The sequence below is a fragment of the Palaemon carinicauda genome, chromosome 5 (assembly GCF_036898095.1).
Source record: "Palaemon carinicauda isolate YSFRI2023 chromosome 5, ASM3689809v2, whole genome shotgun sequence".
Lineage (NCBI taxonomy): Eukaryota > Metazoa > Arthropoda > Malacostraca > Decapoda > Palaemonidae > Palaemon > Palaemon carinicauda.
The window spans coordinates 189792339-189814705 of NC_090729.1; the positions used below are offsets into that span (position 1 = coordinate 189792339).

The 22367-nt window shown below is 31.7% G+C and overlaps 1 protein-coding gene across 2 annotated transcripts in view; it reads left to right on the forward strand.

The window, feature by feature from the left end:
* LOC137640738 (neuroligin-4, X-linked-like) overlaps positions 1-22367 on the forward strand; it is a 254309-nt gene that overhangs the window by 227066 nt on the left and 4876 nt on the right. For both annotated transcript variants that reach the window (XM_068373218.1, XM_068373216.1), the window contains exons 3-9: positions 4462-4659; positions 8055-8248; positions 10389-10485; positions 14237-14397; positions 19759-19965; positions 20521-20675; positions 21230-21345. In XM_068373218.1, the coding sequence (XP_068229319.1) occupies positions 4462-4659; positions 8055-8248; positions 10389-10485; positions 14237-14397; positions 19759-19965; positions 20521-20675; positions 21230-21345 (1128 nt within the window). The remainder of the gene's footprint in view (positions 1-4461; positions 4660-8054; positions 8249-10388; positions 10486-14236; positions 14398-19758; positions 19966-20520; positions 20676-21229; positions 21346-22367) is intronic.

The window sequence follows — 22367 nt, forward strand, 5'->3', positions numbered from 1 at the left end:
GCATCCTTATATCTTTAAACATACACATATTCTCTTAATTTTCCTTATGTGGACTACAATATATTAAGTTATCTTTGTGCTTAAGAGGATTGCATCCTTATATCTTTAAACATACACATATTCTTTTAATATTCCTTATGTGGACTACAATATATTAAGTTATCTTAGTGCTAAAGAGGATTGCATCCTTATATCTTTAAACATACACATATTCTCTTAATTTTCCTTATGTGGACTAAAATATATTAAGTTATCTTTGTGCTAAATATGATTACATCCTTATATCTTTAAACATACACATATTCATTTAATTTTCCTTATGTGGACTAAAATATATTAAGTTATCTTTGTGCTAAATATGATTACATCCTTATATCTTTAAACATACACATATTCATTTAATTTTCCTTATGTGGACTAAAATATATTAAGTTATCTTTGTGCTAAATATGATTACATCCTTATATCTTTAAACATACACATATTCATTTAATTTTCCTTATATGGACTAAAATATATTAAGTTATCTTTGTGCTAAAGATTACATCCTTATATCTTTAAACATACACATATTCTTTTAATTTTCCTTATATGGACTACAATATATTAAGTTATCTTTGTGCTAAAGAGGATTGCATCCTTATATCTTTAAACATACACATATTCTCTTAATTTTCCTTATGTGGACTAAAATATATTAAGTTATCTTTGTGATAAAGATGATTACATTCTTATATCTTTAAACATACACACATATTCTTTTAATTTTCCTTATGTGGACTATGATATATTAAGTTGTCTGCATTCCAAAGAAGAATACATCTTTGAACATACATATTCATATTGACGCAGAATTCACATGTCACACCAAGACAGAAATCATTTTTCTTGAAACACTCAAATATATCATATTGCTTCCTGGGTGAAGTCCTAGCTATAGTCCATTTCTTTTAGCGAGACAGATTTGCACCGACTCGCAGCGGTGCCCTTTTAGCTCGGAAAAGTTTCCTGATCGCTGATTGGTTAGAATTATCATGTCCAACCAATCAGCGATCAGGAAACTTTTCCGAGCAAAAAGGACACCGCTGCGAGTCGGTGCTAATCTGCCTCGCTAAAAGAAATGGACTATAGGTAGAGAAGGCTAATCCTATTGCATCCTGCGTTTCCAACTAGGGTTGTAGTTTAGTTAGTGATAATAATGATAATAATAATGATAATAATAATAATAATAATAGTATATGGTCAGTCATTGGGACATAGGCCTGTGTCTAAGGTGATGTCACTGTCCCTTGCCTTTACCATTCATGAACGGCCTTTAAACCTTCAAACATACATATTCATAATGAGGCAGAAGTCACATGTCACGCCGGACCGAAATCATTATTCTTGAAGCTCTCAAATATATCATATTGCTTCCTGGTTGAAAGTGCGTGGCGTGGATCATGACCAAAAAAAAAAAAAAAAAAAAAAAAATGGTTTATGCGGAGTCGAGCTGTTTGTTCGTATTGACATTTCAATTGACGAGTGTCAGGGCGAATTAAGATTTGAAGCACGTGTCACTTAGCTGAGAGAATTTCTTTTTTTTTTTAATTTCATACTGTTTTCGTTTTATTTCGGTCTTCGCTTGGGTAGTCTTAGGTTGAATTCAGGCCTCATTTTCGCTTGCTTTGAGTAGATTTGAAGGATTTTAGCTTGGCTTGTAATAATAACAACAACAACAACATAACAACAACAACAACAACAACAACAACAATGATAATAATAATGATAATTATAATAATACTTATATGTAGAATTTTATGTAGTGCTTTCTTTTTATTTTTTTTTTAGTTTTATTTCGGTCTTAATTTTTAATTTGTTTGATGAATTTAGGTCTTATTTTCGGATTCTTTGAGCAGATTTTATATATGTAATCAAGTTTAAAAAACAACTAAAATAATTATTACAAGTGTCCCCTATATAATAAAGGGCAATTATTGGCTATATATACATATATATATATATATATATAAATATATATATATACACATATATATATATATGTATATATATACATATATATATATATATATACATATGTGTATATATATATATATATATATATTATACATATGTGTGTATGTATATATATATATTTATATATATATATATATATATGTGTGTGTGTATGTATGTATGTATGTAAATGTGTGTACTTATATATATATATATATATTCATATATATATATATATATATATTCATATATATATATATATATACATATGAATATATATATAAGTACACACATTTACATACATACATACATACATATATATATATATATATATACATATGTATAATATATAAATATATATATATATATATATATATTATACATTTGTGTGTATGTATATATATATTTATATATATATATATATATATATATGTATGTATGTATATATGTAAATGTGTGTACTTATATATATATTCATATATATATATATATATATATTCATATATATATATATATATATATATTCTTGTCACCTTGCAAGATATATAATTACTCGGTCTCTCTCCATCCCTTGGGTAGGGGGAAAGGAAGTAGTCATACCCTGGTGAGACGGGGTGCGTGTTCGTATGTGTATATATCTATCTAAATATATAGCGTCATTTTGGACGGGTCGCATACACTATTTAAGCAAGTTTTTGGATCACTTTCGTTCAATCTCTATCATTTTGTTTGTTTATATCGATACGATTAGTTTTCTTCTATATTTTTTTTCATTATTTTTATTTTATTTTTTCTTAAGAAATAATTTTTTATTTTGGTATATAACTCGTGTCAAATCTATATTTAGATATATTTTTTTTTACATTATTTTTATTTTATTTTTTATTTTTAAGAAATAATTTTTGATTTTGATATATAACTCGTGTCAAATCTATATTTAGATATATTTTGTAATAAGAACATCACAAAAACTTCGCTGTCATAATTTCATTTCTGTATATTGTTTTAAAATCAAATAATTATTTTACAATATCCTAATTTCTTATTATATTGGTGTATGACATAAACTTCTTGTGTAGCAAGCAGGACAATGCCCTAGAGACTGACCATATATACATATGATCAACGCCCAAGCCCCCTCTCCACCTAAGGTAGAAACAGGGAGGGCCAGGCAATGACTGCAGATGAAATAGCCCCCCTATATCTTAATAATTATCCCTATTCTATTTCAGAGATAGTCCTATTAATATCATTATCTTATCTCCCCTATTCACCCTATTTTTAATAGTTTTCCCTATTCAATTTGTACAGTAACATACTTAATATCCTGTTGGTACCTCCCCTATTCGCCCTATTTTTAATAGTTTTCCCTATTCCATTTCTATTGTAAAACTCCTATTAACGTTTTTTTTTGTATGTCCCCTATTTACCCGATTTCTTAATAGTTTTCCTTATTCCAATTCTACAGGAACACACTTGATATTATTATTGTTTCCCCCTATTTACCTATTTATCAATAGTTTTCCCTATTCCATTTCAGAGATAACAATCCTATTGAAATCCTTTTCGTATTTCCCTATTCACCCTATTTTTTGATATCTCCCCCTATTTCATTAGTACAGTAACGCTGTTAATATCCTCGTATCTCCCTATTTACCCTATTTCTCAATAGTTCCCCTATTCCCTTTTAGAGGTAACATTCCTATTAATATCCTTATCGTATTCCCCTCCCCTATTTGCCCTATTTCTCAACAGTGCCCCCTATTTCATTAGTACAGTAACATACTTAATATCCTGTTTGTATCTTCCTATTCACCCTATTTCTCAATAGTTCCCCTATTCCATTTCTACAGGAGCACTCTTAATATCCTTTTCTTATCTCCCCTATTCACCTTATTTCTCAATAGTTCCCCTATTCCATTTCTACAGGAGCACTCTTAATATCCTTTTCTTATCTCCCCTATTCACCTTATTTCTCAATAGTTCCCCTATTCCATTTCTACAGTAGCACTCTTAATATCCTTTTCTTATCTCCCCTATTCACCCTATTTCTCAATATCATCCCCTATTCCATTTCTACAGTAGCACTCTTAATATCCTTTTCTTATCTCCCCTATTCACCTTATTTCTCAATAGTTCCCCTATTCCATTTCTACAGTAGCACTCTTAATATCCTTTTCTTATCTCCCCCATTCACCCTATTTCTCAATAGTTCCCCTATTCCATTTCTTCAGTAACACTCTTAATATCCTTTTCTTATCTCCCCTATTCACCCTATTTCTCAATAGTTCTCCCTATTCCATTTCTACAGTAACACTCTTAATATCCTTTTCTTATCTCCCCTATTCACCCTATTTCTCAATAGTTCTCCCTATTCCATTTCTACAGTAACACTCTTAATATCCTTTTCTTATCTCCCCCTATTCACCCTATTTCTCAATATTATCCCCTATTCCATTCCTGCAGGATTCTTCAACCCAAACGTGGACCCAGTCGGGCGGGCCACTGTCGCCAACTACGGCCTGATGGACCAATTAGCGGCCCTTCACTGGGTGCAAGAGAACATCGTGCGGTTCGGCGGTGACCCGGGTCAGGTCACGGTCATGGGTCACGGGACCGGAGCGGCCTGCCTTAACTTTCTCGTGGTATCCCCGGCTGCTACAGGTCAGTCAGTAAGTACTGTCTTTCGTGGCGGCAAGTATGGTTAGGTAGGCGATGCCGAAATGGAATTTTTTTTTTTTTTTTTTTTTTTTTTTTTGATGGAAATGATTGTAATAATATTGTCGATGAGGATAATGAGTAGATCTGAATGGGGTATTTATTTATTTATTTATTTATTTATTAATTTATTTATTTTTTATTTTTTTTAAAATGATTGTAATGATATTGTTGATGAAGATAATGAATAGATCTGAATGTTTTTTTTTTTTTTTTTTTTTTTTAATAGATGAAGGAAATGATTGTGATAATATTGATGACGAGGATAATAAGTAGATCTCAACGGGGTATTTATTGTTTCTTAATTTGCATCTTGATGATGATAAAAATAATAACGATACTAATAATAATAATAATAATAATAATAATAATAATAATAATGATAATTATAATTATAATAATACTAATAATTATAAAAATGATAATAATAAAAATAATAAACAGATCACAGGTGGATGTATATTGTTTGTTTGTTGATTTGTTTATTTGCTTCCTGATAATTATAATAATAACAATAATGATAATAATAAGAATTATTTTGATGCATAATCATCATTATTATCATTGCCAATGTAAACAAGAACTTGAAATAAACATAAAATATAGGAATTTAAATGAAAAAAAAAAAAAAAACAATAATCTAATTCATAACTTAAAAGAAATATTTATATTATTATTGCCAATGTAAACAAAAATTTTAAATCAACATTAAAACTATGAATTTCAATAAAAAAAAAAATAATAATCTAAATCATAACTTTGAAATAAATATTTATATTATCATTGCCATTGTAAACAAAAACTTTAAGTCAGCATTAAAACTTGAAATAAAAGAAACGTAATCTAATTTATAACTTTAAAATAATATATATTATTATTGTCAACGTGAACAAAATCTTTATATCATCAATACTTGGAATTCATAAAAAAACAATAATCTAATTCATAACTTTAAAATAAATATTTATATAAACAGACTCTCGCAACTCAGAATTTAAATAAAAAAAAAAAAACAATAATCTTAATCATTACTTTAAAATAAATAATTATATAAACAGACTCGCAACTCAGAATTTAAATAAGAAACAAAAATAATCTAATTCATAACTTGAAAATAAATATTTATATAAACACTCTCGCAACTCAGAATTTAAATAAGAAAAAAATACTCTTATTCATAACCAAAAAAAAAAAAATAAAAAAATATATAAACAGACTCTCGGCGTTGAATTCAGCCTAAAAAGGCAACGGATAATCCATTTATAAGTTTGAAAAAGAGTGAAATTTTATGATGAAAATGTGCATATAAAAAAACAAATAATTCTAATTCATAACTAAAAAAAAAAATAAAAAAAAATATATAAACAGGCTTTCGCGTAGAATTCAGCCTAAAAAGGCAACGGATAATCCATTTATAAGTTTGAAAAAGAGTGAAATTTTATGATGAAAATGTACGTAATCCACTCATCGCTAAAAAAAAGGAAAATGACAAAGGGATGTAATTGGCTCACTAGTCGTTTATGTCGTCAAAAAGACAGCTGGGCGGAAAAGGGGGTTATTTTAGAGAGGTCACAGAATTTTACAAATTGTTCTGCTTATTATTATTATTATTATTATTATTATTATTATTATTATTATTATTTTTTTATTATTATTATTATTATTATTATTATTATTATTATTATTATTATCATTATTATTATTACTATTATTAATATTGTTATTATTATTATTATTATCATTATTGTGATTATCATTATTATTATTATTATTATTATTATTATTATTATTATCATTATTATTATTATTATTATCATTATTATTATTATTATTATTATTATTTACTGTTAGCGGTACTTTCACAGTCCGGAAGTTCGATTTTGGGTTATTTTCAGCTATAAAGAAAATTAAATTTTTTTTTCTCTCAGCCCGAAATTTGCTTTTGGATTACTTTGAAATATTAATATAAGTTTTTTTTTATTCTCTCTCAGTCCGAAATTCGATTTTGGATAATTTTGAAATATAAATATAAGTTTTTTTTTCTCTCAGTCCACAATTTTAATCCGAATTACTTTGAAATATAAATAAAAGTTAATTCGTTATCTCTCTCTCTCTCTCTCTCTCTCTCTCTCTCTCTCTCTCTGTCCGAAATTTTACTTCGAATTACTTTGAAATTTAAATAAAAGTTAATTTCTCTCTCTCTCTCTCTCTCTCTCTCTCTCAGTCCGAAATTTTACTTCGAATTACTTTGAAATATAAATAAAAGTTAATCTCTCTCTCTCTCTCTCTCTCTCTCTCTCTCTCTCTCTCTCTCAGTCCAAAATTTGACTGAATTGCTTTAGAATATAAATAAAAGTTAATCTCTCTCTCTCTGTCTAATAATAGACATTTTATTGCTTTAAAATAGAAATAAAAGCCTTTTCTCTCTCTCATATTCAACTGGGATCCTTTATAACTAATTTCTGTGAAATTAATAATGTCTAAATTTAATATGTAGGTCATCATCCTATATATTATTTTCGTTTAACAGAAAAATCATCTATAATATTTTTTTAAACTTTTTATTGAATAGATAAAAGGTCAAAATAATTTTCCAATATTTGAATAGCATTGATGGGGAAAAAATAGCATTGAATTATGTTATCTGTATTTTGTCTAAGTAATATTTTGCCTGTACCATAAACCTTTGTTCATTGTAGGGTAGCATATCTAAATGCCTATAAGTAGTCTTAAAATATCTAATTGCTTATTCACTTTCACCTTATTAATGAATATATGGAAAGGTCTTCGAAACCTGTATGAAAATGATCATCATTTGTACATTTTTCCATTTGCACATTTTTCCACTTCGAAACTATATGAAAATGATCAACATTTGTACATTTTTCCACTTCGAAACCTATATGAAAATGATCAACACTTGCACATGTTTTACTTCGTCATATGTATGAAAATGATCAACATTTGTAAATTTTTCCTCTCGAAACTATATGAAAATGATCAACATTTGTACATTTTTCCACTTCGAAATCTGTATGAAAATGATTAACATTTGCAAAATTTTCCTCTTCGAAACTTTATGAAAATGATCAACATTTGCAAAATTTTCCCCTTCGAAACCTGTATGAAAATGATCAACATCTTCCCACTTCAAACTTGTATGAAAGTGATCGACATTTTCCTACTTCAAACCTGTATGAAAATGATCAACAGTTGAAAATTTTTCAATTCGTAATATGTATGAAAATTATCAACATTTGCACATTTTTTAACATCGAAACCTGTATGAAAATGACCAAAATTTGCAAATTTTTTCACATCCTCCCACTTCCGACAACCAGGAGCAGGTCTGTTCAAGAGGGCGATCCTGATGTCCGGATCCGCTTTAAGCCCGTGGGCCATCGTCCATGAACCCGTCCACTACGCAGTAGAGACAGCCACTCAGCTAGGCTGTCAGGTTCCCGAAGATCTGTACCACAACTCGGAAAAACTTCTTCACTGTCTACGGGATAAATCGGTTGACCAGATACTTGAGGTATAGCAGTATTGAATAGTTCTAATAGTTTATATATGACATGTCTGTTTTGACGTTGTTACTTATCTTAGAATGATTTATTGTTAATTTGTTCTCTTCATTTGTTTATTTCCTTATTTCCTTTCCTCACTGGGGTATTTTTCCCTGTTGGAGCCCCTGGGCTTATAGCATCTTGCTTTTCCAACTAGGGTTGTAGCTTGGATAGTAATAATGATAATAATAATCTAATTCTAATTCCACTCCCAGGTAGGCTTTCAGCCTGTCAGTGGAATCAGCTGTCTTCTCCACTCAATTCTGTTTTCCAAAAATCCCTTCTCTTCTCAGCGGTTCAATTGTTGGCATGTTGTGCCTTGTCAGAATCTCCTCAATTGCATCCCTCCAGTGTTTAAGTGGTCTACCTCATGATCTCCTCCCACCAGGTGTCCAGTCCCATCTCCTCCTTGCTATTCTATTTTCACCCATTCTCATTAAATGTCCCAGCCATCTCTGCTGAAAATTTCAATTTTTTTTTTTTTACAACAGTACTATAAATATAAATTGAAAAATGAACGCTTGGTAAATGACTACACTATTTCTGTAGATTAAACCTAGATACAACTATTGACTTTTTATAGATGTATTTCATATCAGGTTGTTTATATGCTAAAAAATTAATGTAAATTTGTTTTTCAGGAAGGGCGATGCTCATTATTTGATTAGACTAATCTTCCTTATGTTTTAACCTCATTTTCCACTCATTCTAACATGTATATGTATCATATATATATATATATATATATATTGTGTATATATATATATATATATATATATATTTATTTATATTTATATATACACACACATATATATATATGTGTGTGTGTGTATATATATATATATATATATATATTTAGTGTGTGTATATATATATGTATATATATATATATATATATATAAATATATAGTATATATATACACATATATATGGTGGTCTATATAATTTAGAAAATACTCTACTGGGTATTTTTAATAAATACTTATCATTTGACCAATACTCAATCAAATATATTTGGGCAGAACAAGGATGTCCACCATAACTTTAATTTTTGGATTTGATATAAAAAAAAATAGACTTTATCCAAATATAACATTGTCCCATGACCTTTGATAAGTTACAGTTCAGAAGTTAATGGAAATTGAGGCCACTTTAACCCATCAAAATAGCAAGACAATAAAGTTAATTATAAATCTTCCCTTCATATTAATATTAGTAAGATTAATAAATATTTAATTATAAGGAACTATTGACATAACATAACACAAACGAACATTTAAATTATTATTATTATTATTATTATTATTATTACTATCCAAGCTACAACCCTAGTTGGAAAAGCAAGATGCTATAAGCCCAGGGGCTGCAACAGGGAAAAATAGCCCAGTGAGGAAAGGAAATAAGGAAATAAATAAATGAAGAGAACAAATTAACAATAAATCATTCTAAAATAAGTAACAACGTCAAAACAGACATGTCATATATAAACTATCAACAACATCGAAAGATATGATTGATTAATATACTTATGTTTATTATACTATGTTTATTATATTATGTTTATTATGTTTATTAATATATTTTCATATTAATATTAGTAAAATTAATAAATATTTAATTATAAGGAACTATTGACATAACACAAACGAACATTTAAATCGAAAGATATGATTGATTAATATACTTATGTTTATTATACCATGTTTATTATATTATGTTTATTATGTTTATTAATATATTTTATGTATATTAATATATTTTATGTATATTAATATATTTTATGTATATTAATATATTTCATGTATATTAATATATTTTATGTATATTAATATATTTTATGTTTATTAATATATTTTATGTTTATTAATATATTTTATGTATATTAATATATTTTATGTATATTAATATATTTTATGTGTATTAATATATTTTAAGTTTATTAATATATTTTATGTTTATTAATATATTTTATGTTTATTAATATATTTTATGTTTATTAATATATTTTATGTTTATTAATAAATTTTATGTTTATTAATATATTTCATGTTTATTAATATATTTTATGTTTACAATAATAACTTATGTTTTTATCATTCTTCTTAATAGGTACAGTTGGAAACACCACAGTTTTTGGTAGCCATTGGGCCAAGCGTAGATGGTGTCACGATTAAGCCGGACTGGAAGCATCAGCAAAGTAAAATGGGTAAGTAGAGTTAAATATTGTTATTATTATTTTTATTATTATTATTATTGTTATTATTGTTGTTATTATTATTATTATTATCATTATTATTATTATTATTATTATTACTATTATTCTTACTATTATTATTATCATTATTATTATTATTATTATTATTATCATTATTATTATTATTATTATTATCATTATTATTATTATTATCATTATTATTATTATTATCATTATTATTATCATTATTATTCTTATTCTTATTATTATTATTATTATTATTATTATTATTGTTATTATTACTATTATTCTTACTATTATTATTATTATTATTATCATTATTATTATTATTATTACTAAGTTGGGAGGAGGTTATGTTTTCGCCCCTGTTTGTGCGTTTGTTTGTGAACAACTTCCTAGTCGCAATTTCACTCATCGAGTAGTGAAACTTTCAGGGATTAATGGCTATGTTGAGCTATGGAAGTGATTCAATTCTAAAAGTTCTAGGTCAAAGGTCAAGGTCAAGGTCGAGCAAAAGGTTGACCGGCTTAATCCTAACCTTAACCTCAAATACGCCCATGGTCTAAATAGATTCTGGGAAAGGCAAGCTGGTTTTGAGAAATAAACTTTCGTGGCGGAGGTCTGCACTTTAGTGCTTTTCTAGTTTTTTATATTATTATTAGATAAGTAACAACCCCAGTTGGAAAAGCAGGAAGTTATAAGCCCAAGGGTCCAACAGGGAATATAACCCAGTGAGGAAAGGAAATAAGGAATCTGATAGAATAGTGTGCTTGAATGTACCCTCAAGCAAGAGAACTCTAACCCAAGACTGTGGAAGACCATGGTGCAGAGGCTATGGCACTACCCAAGACTAAAGAACAATGGTTTGATTTTGGAGTTTCCTCTTTGAAGAGCTGCTTACCATAGCTAAAGAGTCTCTTCTACCATAATTATCTATCAAATCTACACAGTATTTTAGGAGTGAAGTTTTAATCCAGCTGCGACCAGATTGTGGAAGGATTTAACTGATCGAGCAGTTGAATCTATGGAATTTCAGAAGTTCAAACTGGCAGCGAATTTTTATATGTTGAACAAACTGGCGTGTGACAGATCTATTATAAAGTTGTTATTGATCTTGAGATATTTTATATTTTTTTTTATATTTTATTATTTTACCAATTTCTTTTCCTCATTGGGCTATTTTTTCCTTGGAGTCCTAGGGCCTATAGCATCCTGCTTTTTCAACTACGGTAGTAGCTTGTCTAATAATAATAATAATAATAATAATAATAATAATAACAACTAGAGGGGCACTCAGCTGAGCGCAGACCTTCGCCACGACAGCTTATTTCTTGACCTTTTGTTCGACCGTGACCTTGACCTTCAAAAATTTATTCATTTACAGCTTTTTACAAAACAGTTAATCCCTGCAAGTCTCATTACTCTGCGATTAAAATTGTGGTCAGGAAGCTATTCACAAACAAACTCACACACACACACACACACACACACACACACACACACACACACACAAACACAAAACAAGGGGTAAAACATAACCTCCTTTCAACTTCGTTATCGGAGGTAATAATAATAATAATAATAATAATAATAATAATAATAATAATAACAACTAGAGTGGCACTCAGTAGACCACTAACCTCCGCTGTGGCAGCTTATTTCTCGACCTGTAGCTTGACCGTGACCATGACCTTTGACCTTGACTTTCCAAAATTTAATCATTTCCAGCTTTTTGCACAACAGTTAATCCATGCAAGTTTCATTATTCTGCGATTAAAATTGTGGCAGGAAGCTGTTCACAAACAAACACACACACACAAACACAAAACAAGGGGTAAAACATAACCTCCTACCAACTTCGTTGTCGGTGGTAATAATAATAATAATAATAATAATAATAATAATAATAATAATAATAATATTATATCAATGTAGAAATGAACAAATCATACTTTTTATTAGTGATTACTCTCATAAGCAAATTTGAAAAAAAAAAATAATGTAAATGATATGTGCAATAAATCAAATACTTCATGAATACGATGTTCTTTGTTAATAATATTACTTTAAAAGATAATAACAATAAAAGAAGAGATTCAAAGTATTCATGCTGTATTACACTATTTTTGGGTGAAAATAACGGTCAGATTTTTTTTAGGGTGACATTTTAAAAGCATTTGGAACTCTAAACCATAGTAGCACTCTTTTATCCCGGAGGACTTTCTACCATTGTGTTTTTAAATGGTTTCATTTGACTGGTGTTATATTTTCTATACGTAGATTTTCTATCGAAAAAAAATTATACCGCTGAAAAATAGTGTTCTATCATAGTAGTTTCTCAAGAATTACTTCTATGTAATAAAGAGCAAGCGTCTGGATATATATATATATATATATATATATATATATATATATATGTATGTATGTATGTATGTATGTATGTATATATATATATATATATATATATATATATATATATATATATATATATATATATATAAATATATTCTCGGGTAGGAGGGAGAGTAGACATATCTTAGTGTGCGTAATATATATATATATATATATATATATATATATATATATATATATATATATATATATATTTATATACATATATATATATACATACATACATACATATATATATATATATGTATATATATATATATATATATATATATATATATATATATATATTATATATCTGGTCACACCCAGCTTCCTTGGGTAGGAGGGAGAGGAGTAGTCTCACACTGGTGTGCGTATTTGTGAATATCCATCTAAATATTTAGTCGTCATTTTTTTGACTGCCCGCGTACACTAGTGTAGGATAAAATGTATCATGAATTAGATTCTTATAATTTTCTGCCAGTCGCTACAATTTTCAACATGTTGATCTGATGAAAATTGTAGGCTGACACAACTGACGATTTTCTAAAGACATCGACAATTACTTGGGTGTAGTACAGTTGGCTTCATTGATTCCGGTACACTTCACGGAAAACTAAGGAGACGTTGGTGTACCGGAACTATTGAAGCCAACTGTACCGTCAGTTCACCTCACATGTCACACTGTATGAGTTCTTAAACCCTCTTTTCAAGGGTCTATTCTTTCTATTCTATCTTTATTATTATTATTATTATTGTTATTATTATTATTATTATTATTATTAGCTAAGCTACAACCCTAGTTAGAGAAGTAGGATGCTATAACCCCAAGGGCTCTAACAAGGAAAATAACCCATTGAGGAAGAGAAACAAGGAACTAAATAAACTACTTGAAAAGTAACGAATGATAAATACAAGATATCTTGAGATCAGTAACAACATAAAAGAAAATTAAAGTTTATATATGGAAGACCTATTTTAATGTCGTTACTATTCTTAAGATATTTTATTTTAATTGTTCATTACTTGTAGTTTATTAATATCCTTTCCTCAGTGGGCTATTTTCCCCTGTTGGAGCCTTTGGATTTATAGCATCCTGGTTTTCCAACTAGGGTTGTAGCTTGGCTAATAATAATAATAATGACAATAATAATAATGTTATTTCTTGAATAATAATAATAATAATAATAATAATAATAATAATAATAAAAATAATAATAATAATAATAATTATAATAATAACAACAAGAATAATAATAATAATAATAGTAATAATAATAATAATAATGATCAGTCTTCCCGGCCCCAGCACTCGATGAGAGATAACGATCCCTTGTTTTCTATTCCTCAGGAAAGGAACGCCGCACACCAGTCGACCTTCTCCTCGGGATCACAACGGCGAACTTCCTCGAGATCTTCAACGAGAACGAGTTACAGCATGGATTCGAGTCGGAGCACAGGGACAGACTACTGAGGACTTTCGTCAGGAACAATTACCGATTCCATCTGCAGGTTTGTGGATTTGTTTGTGTTTTTATTTAAAGGTTTAAAGGCTGCTCGTGAATGGCAGAGGCAAGGGAGAGTGACAATGCCCTGGAGATTCACCAGTGTGCTGAAGTTCATTTAAAGTTTTAAAGGTCGCTCGTGAATGGCAGAGGCAAGGGAGAGTGACAATGCCCTGGAGATTCACCAGTGTGCTGAAGTTCATTTAAAGTTTTAAAGGTCGCTCGTGAATGGCAGAGGCAAGGGAGAGTGACAATGCCCTGGAGATTCACCAGTGTCCTGATAAGTTCATTCAAAGGTTTAAAGGTCGATCGTGAATGGCAGAGGCAAGGGAGAGTGACAATGCCCTGGAGATTCACCAGTGTCCTGATAAGTTCATTTAAAGTTTTAAAGGTCGCTCGTGAATGGCAGAGGCAAGGGAGAGTGACAATGCCCTGGAGATTCACCAGTGTCCTGATAAGTTCATTCAAAGGTTTAAAGGTCGATCGTGAATGGCAGAGGCAAGGGAGAGTGACAATTCCCTGGAGATTCACCAGTGTCCTGATAAGTTCATTTAAAGTTTTAAAGGTCGCTTGTGAATGGCAGAGGCAAGGGAGAGTGACAATGCCCTGGAGATTCACCAGTGTCCTGATAAGTTCATTTAAAGTTTTAAAGGTCGCTCGTGAATGGCAGAGGCAAGGGAGAGTGACAATGCCCTGGAGATTCACCAGTGTCCTGATAAGTTCATTTAAAGTTTTAAAGGTCGCTCGTGAATGGCAGAGGCAAGGGAGAGTGACAATGCCCTGGAGATTCACCAGTGTCCTGATAAGTTCATTTAAAGTTTTAAAGGTCGCTCGTGAATGGCAGAGGCAAGGGAGAGTGACAATGCCCTGGAGATTCACCAGTGTCCTGATAAGTTCATTTAAAGTTTTAAAGGTCGCTCGTGAATGGCAGAGGCAAGGGAGAGTGACAATGCCCTGGAGATTCACCAGTGTCCTGATAAGTTCATTCAAAGGTTTAAAGGTCGATCGTGAATGGCAGAGGCAAGGGAGAGTGACAATGCCCTGGAGATTCACCAGTGTCCTGATAAGTTCATTTAAAGTTTTAAAGGTCGCTCGTGAATGGCAGAGGCAAGGGAACTGACTATGCCCTAGAGACTCACCAGTGTGCTGATAAGTTCATTTAAAGGTTTAAAGGGCGCTCGTGAATGGCAGAGGCAAGGGAACTGACAATGCCCTAGAGACTCATCAGTGCGCTGATAAGTTCATTTGAAGGTTTAAAGGTCGCTTGTGAATGGCTGAGGCAAGGGAACTGACTATGCCCTAGAGACTCACCAGTGTGATGATAAGTTCATTTAAAGGTTTAAAGGTCGCTCGTGAATGGCAGAGGCAAGGGAACTGGCAATGCCCTAGAGACTCACCAGTGCGCTGATAAGTTCATTTAAAGGTTTAAAGGTCGCTCGTGAATGGCAGAGGCAAGGGAACTGGCAATGCCCTAGAGACTCACCAGTGCGCTGATAAGTTCATTTAAAGGTTTAAAGGTCGCTCGTGAATGGCAGAGGCAAGGGAACTGACTATGCCCTAGAGACTCACCAGTGTGCTGATAAGTTCATTTAAAGGTTTAAAGGTCGTTCGTGAATGGCAGAGGCAAGGGAACTGACTATGCCCTAGAGACTCACTAGTGTGCTGATAAGTTCATTTAAAGGTTTAAAGGTCGCTCGTGAATGGCAGAGGCAAGGGAACTGCCTATGCCCTAGAGACTCACCAGTGTGCTGATAAGTTCATTTAAAGGTTTAAAGGCCGCTCATGATTGGCAGAGGCAAGGGAACTGCTGATAAGTTCATTTAAAGGTTTAAAGGTCGCTCGTGAATGGCAGAGGCAAGGGAACTGGCAATGCCCTAGAGACTCACCAGTGTGATGATAAGTTCATTTAAAGGTTTAAAGGTCGCTCGTGAATGGCAGAGGCAAGGGAACTGACAATGCCCTAGAGACTCACCAGTGGGCTGATAAGTTCACTTAAAGGTTTAAAGGTCGCTCGTGAATGGCAGAGGCAAGGGAACTGACAATGCCCTAGAGACTCACCAGTGGGCTGATAAGTTCACTTAAAGGTTTAAAGGTCGCTCGTGAATGGCAGAGGCAAGGGAACTGACAATGCCCTAGAGACTCACCAGTGGGCTGATAAGTTCACTTAAAGGTTTAAAGGTCGCTCGTGAATGGCAGAGGCAAGGGAACTGACAATGCCCTAGAGACTCACCAGTGGGCTGATAAGTTCACTTAAAGGTTTAAAGGTCGCTCGTGAATGGCAGAGGCAAGGGAACTGACAATGCCCTAGAGACTCACCAGTGGGCTGATAAGTTCACTTAAAGGTTTAAAGGTCGCTCGTGAATGGCAGAGGCAAGGGAACTGACAATGCCCTAGAGACTCACCAGTGGGCTGATAAGTTCACTTAAAGGTTTAAAGGTCGCTCGTGAATGGCAGAGGCAAGGGAACTGACAATGCCCTAGAGACTCACCAGTGGGCTGATAAGTTCACTTAAAGGTTTAAAGGTCGCTCGTGAATGGCAGAGGCAAGGGATCTGACTATGCCCTAGAGACTCACCAGTGTGCTGATAAGTTCACTTAAAGGTTTAAAGGTCGTTCGTGAATGGCAGAGGCAAGGGATCTGACTATACTCTAGAGACTCACCAGTGTGATGATAAGTTCATTTAAAGGTTTAAAGGTCGTTCGTGAATGGCAGAGGCAAGGGAACTGACAATGCCCTAGAGACTCACCAGTGGGCTGATAAGTTCATTTAAAGGTTTAAAGGTCGTTCGTGAATGGCAGAGGCAAGGGAACTGACAATGCCCTAGAGACTCACCAGTGTGCTGATAAGTTCATTTAAAGGTTTAAAGGTCGTTCGTGAATGGCAGAGGCAAGGGAACTGACTATGCCCTAGAGACTCACCAGTGTGATGATAAGTTCATTTAAAGGTTTAAAGGTCGCTCGTGAATGGAAGAGGCAAGAGACAGTGACAATGCCCCAGAGACTCACCAGTGTGCTGATAAGTTCATTTAAAGGTTTAAAGGTCGCTCGTGAATGGCAGAGGCAAGGGACTGACTATGCCCCAGAGACTCACCAGTGTGCTGATAAGTTTATTTAAAGGTTTAAAGGTCGCTCGTGAATGGCAGAGGCAAGGGACAGTGACAATGCCCTAGAGACTCACCAGTGTGCTGATAAGTTTATTTAAAGGTTTAAAGGTCGCTCGTGAATGGCAGAGGCAAGGGACAGTGACAATGCCCTAGAGACTCACCAGTGTGCTGATAAGTTCATTTAAAGGTTTAAAGGTCGCTCGTGAATGGAAGAGGCAAGGGACAGTGACAATGCCCTAGAGACTCACCAGTGTGCTGATAAGTTCATTTAAAGGTTTAAAGGTCGCTCGTGAATGGAAGAGGCAAGAGACAGTGACAATGCCCCAGAGACTCACCAGTGTGCTGATAAGTTCATTTAAAGGTTTAAAGGTCGCTCGTGAATGGCAGAGGCAAGGGACTGACAATGCCCTAGAGACTCACCAGTGCGATGATAAGTTCATTTAAAGATTTAAAGGTCGCTCGTGAATGGCAGAGGCAAGGGATCTGACTATGCCCTAGAGACTCACCAGTGTGCTGATAAGTTCATTTAAAGATTTAAAGGTCGCTCGTGAATGGCAGAGGCAAGGGACTGACAATGCCCTAGAGACTCACCAGTGCGATGATAAGTTCATTTAAAGATTTAAAGGTCGCTCGTGAATGGCAGAGGCAAGGGATCTGACTATGCCCTAGAGACTCACCAGTGTGCTGATAAGTTCACTTAAAGGTTTAAAGGTCGCTCGTGAATGGCAGAGGCAAGGGATCTGACTATACTCTAGAGACTCACCAGTGTGCTGATAAGTTCATTTAAAGGTTTAAAGGTCGTTCGTGAATGGCAGAGGCAAGGGACTGACAATGCCCTAGAGACTCACCAGTGTGCTGATAAGTTCATTTAAAGGTTTAAAGGTCGCTCGTGAATAGCAGAGGCATGGAACTGACAATGCCATAGAGACTCATCAGTGTGCTGATAAGTTCATTTAAAGGTTTGAAGGCTGCTCATGAATGGCACAGGCATGAAACTGACAATGCCCTAGAGACTCATCAGTGTGCTGATAATTTCATTTAAAGGTTTAAAGTTTGCTCGTGAATGGCAGAGGCAAGGAACAGTGACTAAGCTCTGGCTAGCAGGACAATGCCCTAGAGTGTCACCATATATACATATGATTAGGGACAAAGCCTTCTATCCACCCAAGCTAGAACCAAGGCGGGTCAGGCAATGGCTACTGTAGAATGTATTTTCATAATGTAAAAAAAATATTTTGTCAAATTTCTATGTGGTTTCTTTCGAATAGGGTATTTGCTCTTAAATACTGTCTTTTTATAGTGCATATAACTCCTTTCTCTGATGTATTGAGAGAGAGAGAGAGAGAGAGAGAGAGAGAGAGAGAGAGAGAGAGAAAGAGGTTTTATATGAATTGGTCATTATTCAATACGTAATTCTGGCATTACGCTAAAAAAACAAGGTTTTATTTATTACGCAAAAAAAAAGTGTTTTTTATTACGCAAAAAAACAAGGTTTTAATCTCTCGTACCTTGATTTGAAATTAAAAACTATTTTAATGGAAGGAAAATAAATGAAACATCTAAATGCATGAAAAATATTTTCTTACGTATACAGTACAAGTCATTGAAAACCAATTGATTCAACAGGAAATTACAAAACAAAAATCATTTAATATGTACCCAACTCCGATCATTATTCTATAACTCGTTTTTAAATGATATATAAAATTTTAAATTTTCATTCTATCTTATTTCTCTTCTTGTGTTTTTTCAAAGTTTTTATAGTTTATATATGAAAGATTTACTTTAATATTGTTACTGTTCTGAAGATATTTCAATTGTTAATTACTTCTCTTGTACTGTATGTATTTCCTTTCCTCATTGGGCTATTTTCCCTGTTGGAACCCTTGGGCTTATAGCATTCTGCTTTTCCAACTGGGGTTAGTAGCTTAGCAAGTAATTTTGATAATAATAATGATGATGATAATAATAATAATAATAATAATAATATTAATAATAATGATAATGATAATAAGCTATTTATTTCATTTCTGTTTTTCAATCTTAAATTGTTTATTGTTTATTAAGCATAGTACAATCAGTATCAATGATGCCAGATATTGATAATAATAACAATGATAATAATAATAATAATAGCAATAATCTATATATTTATTTCTTTTTTCTTTATCTCAGGGTATTAATTATTTATTAAGGAAAATTCCAGTTTTCATCAATAATGCCAGATAATTACCAACCACTCATCCTATTTCCACCAAACCGCAGGAAATCATGCTAGCCATCTCATCCGAGTACACTGATTGGTCGAGAGCGGTGCAGCATCCAATCAGCATCAGGGACATGACTGGGGAAGCCCTGCACGACGCCAATATTGTCTCTCCCATGTTGGTGCTCGCTCGCCAGCTCTGCACTGCGTCACGGACTACTTACCTTTACGTTTTGGATCACAGAGAGGAGAATCACTACTCGGATGTGAGTTTGATTTTTTTTTTTTAGTATATTGAATGAGTAGTTTATGCGACCCGTCAGAAATGATGGGTAGATTTGTTGATAGGTATGTTCGTACAGAATTTTTTTTTTTTTTTTTTTTTTCTTTTTTTTTTTGTAATTGTATTTATTGTTAGGAGTGGAGGTGTAAAACACATACACATACTCATGTATATGATGGTGTGTATATATGTGTATATATATATATATATATATATATATATATATATATATACATATATATACTACATATCTATTTATATGTATACCTACACATATGTATGTATTCATGTATATGCAGGCGTATGTATATATGCATACAGTACATATATATGTGAGTATACACACATAGATATGTACCTATGAATATGTATACAGTACATTTATACGTATCTATACATAAGTATATTATAATATATATACATTTATATATTTATATGTATCAGTATTGTCCCTACTATGTCAACACTTCTAACCATTTACATAATACCCTTCTATACGAATGAAATATTAACATGCCTTATGATTCCCCATTCGCAGAGGCACCATCGAAAATTGGTGAACGAGTTAGCATACGTCTTCGGGCACCCACTCGGGGCCCTGGGTGCTATCGGGGCCAATACAAACTTCACTGTGGTGGACATGGCCCTCAGTGAATCTGTTATCAATATGTGGGCCAACTTCGTGAAATTCGGGTAAGAATTGTTATTATTGCTTTTATTGTTTTTGTTATCATCTTATTATGATTGATATTAGAAGTAGCTGTAATAGTAGACATACACGCATATATATGCACGTATGGAATATATGTATTTACTTACACATAATATATATATATATATATATATATATATATATATATATATATATATATACACATATAATTTATATATATATATACTGTATATATATATATATAATATATATATATATATATATATGTGTGTGTGTGTGTGTGTGTGTGTGTGATTATATCCACATATAAGTAGATGCTTATATAATAATTTATATACGTTTATATATGTATATGTATATATATATATATAAATTATATATATATATATATATATATATATATATATTATATATATACTTCGATATACTATATATAGGTAAATATATGTTCTTTTATGTGTGATAAAATACCTCACTAACACAATACAGAGTTATTTCTATATATATATATATATATATATATATATATATATATATATATATATATATATATATATTCTGCCCTCTTCCACAGACATCCCAACGACCTCTCCTCTTCTTCTGTGGAGATGTTCGGAGGGCACAAGGGCAGCCACAGGACACCCGAATGGCCGAGGTTCGATCCCGTCCAGAGAAAGTATCTCGTGCTAGGTAGGGTTCCATGGAGGTCTTGTTTCTATATCGCTTTTTAGTTTTATAGAATGTAGTATGAAATGCTTATGTTTATTGCAGGGTTTTTTATGTCTTGCTGAGAGAGTTTTGCATGGTGTATACGTACATACATGTTTATATATATATATATATATATATATATATATATATATATATATATGTGAGTGTGTGTATATGTGCATATATACTCATATATATATACATGTATGAATATCTATATCTACAATATATATATATATATATATAAATAGATAGATAGATAGATAGATATTCATATATATATATATAAATTTATATAATATATATATATATATATATATATATAGATAGATATTCATATATGTATATAAATGTATATTTATACACATATACACACACTCACATACACATACACATACACATGCTTGCTTAACCCTATGTCACCCTCGGGCTAGATAGTGCCTTAAGGAATTCACACCATATATCTGTTTTCTGTGCCATCCCTCTGAGCTCTATATATATATATATATATATATATATATATATATATATATATATATATATATATATATACACTGTATATTTGTGTTAATGTGTGTAAGTATACTTGTGTGTTTCTGTGTGTATATAATATGTAAGTACATCTACGTCACGTAAATGAACAAGAAACTATTCTTAAGAACATCCTCACCTTTATGTCAACGATTTTTCCAATAATTCAATCAAAATTAATTAGTTCCCTTAAATGTCGACTCAAAATCAGGCTTTCCTACCTCGGATAAATACCAGTTTAAAAAAAAAAAATATATAATAATAAACATTCCATTTGTCCCTAAAGACAAACAATAAAGACAATGGCAGTTCGTTTCCATTGTCTTGAGCTTCTTTTGAGTGACGCTGGATAAGCAATACGCGATGTTTACTTTTTACCTGCGACGCAGAACTTGTGACGCAACTTGCTTTGTTGTACCTGTGAGCAATGCTTCGATCACTTAGGAGAGAAGCTAATTAAGAATTGATTT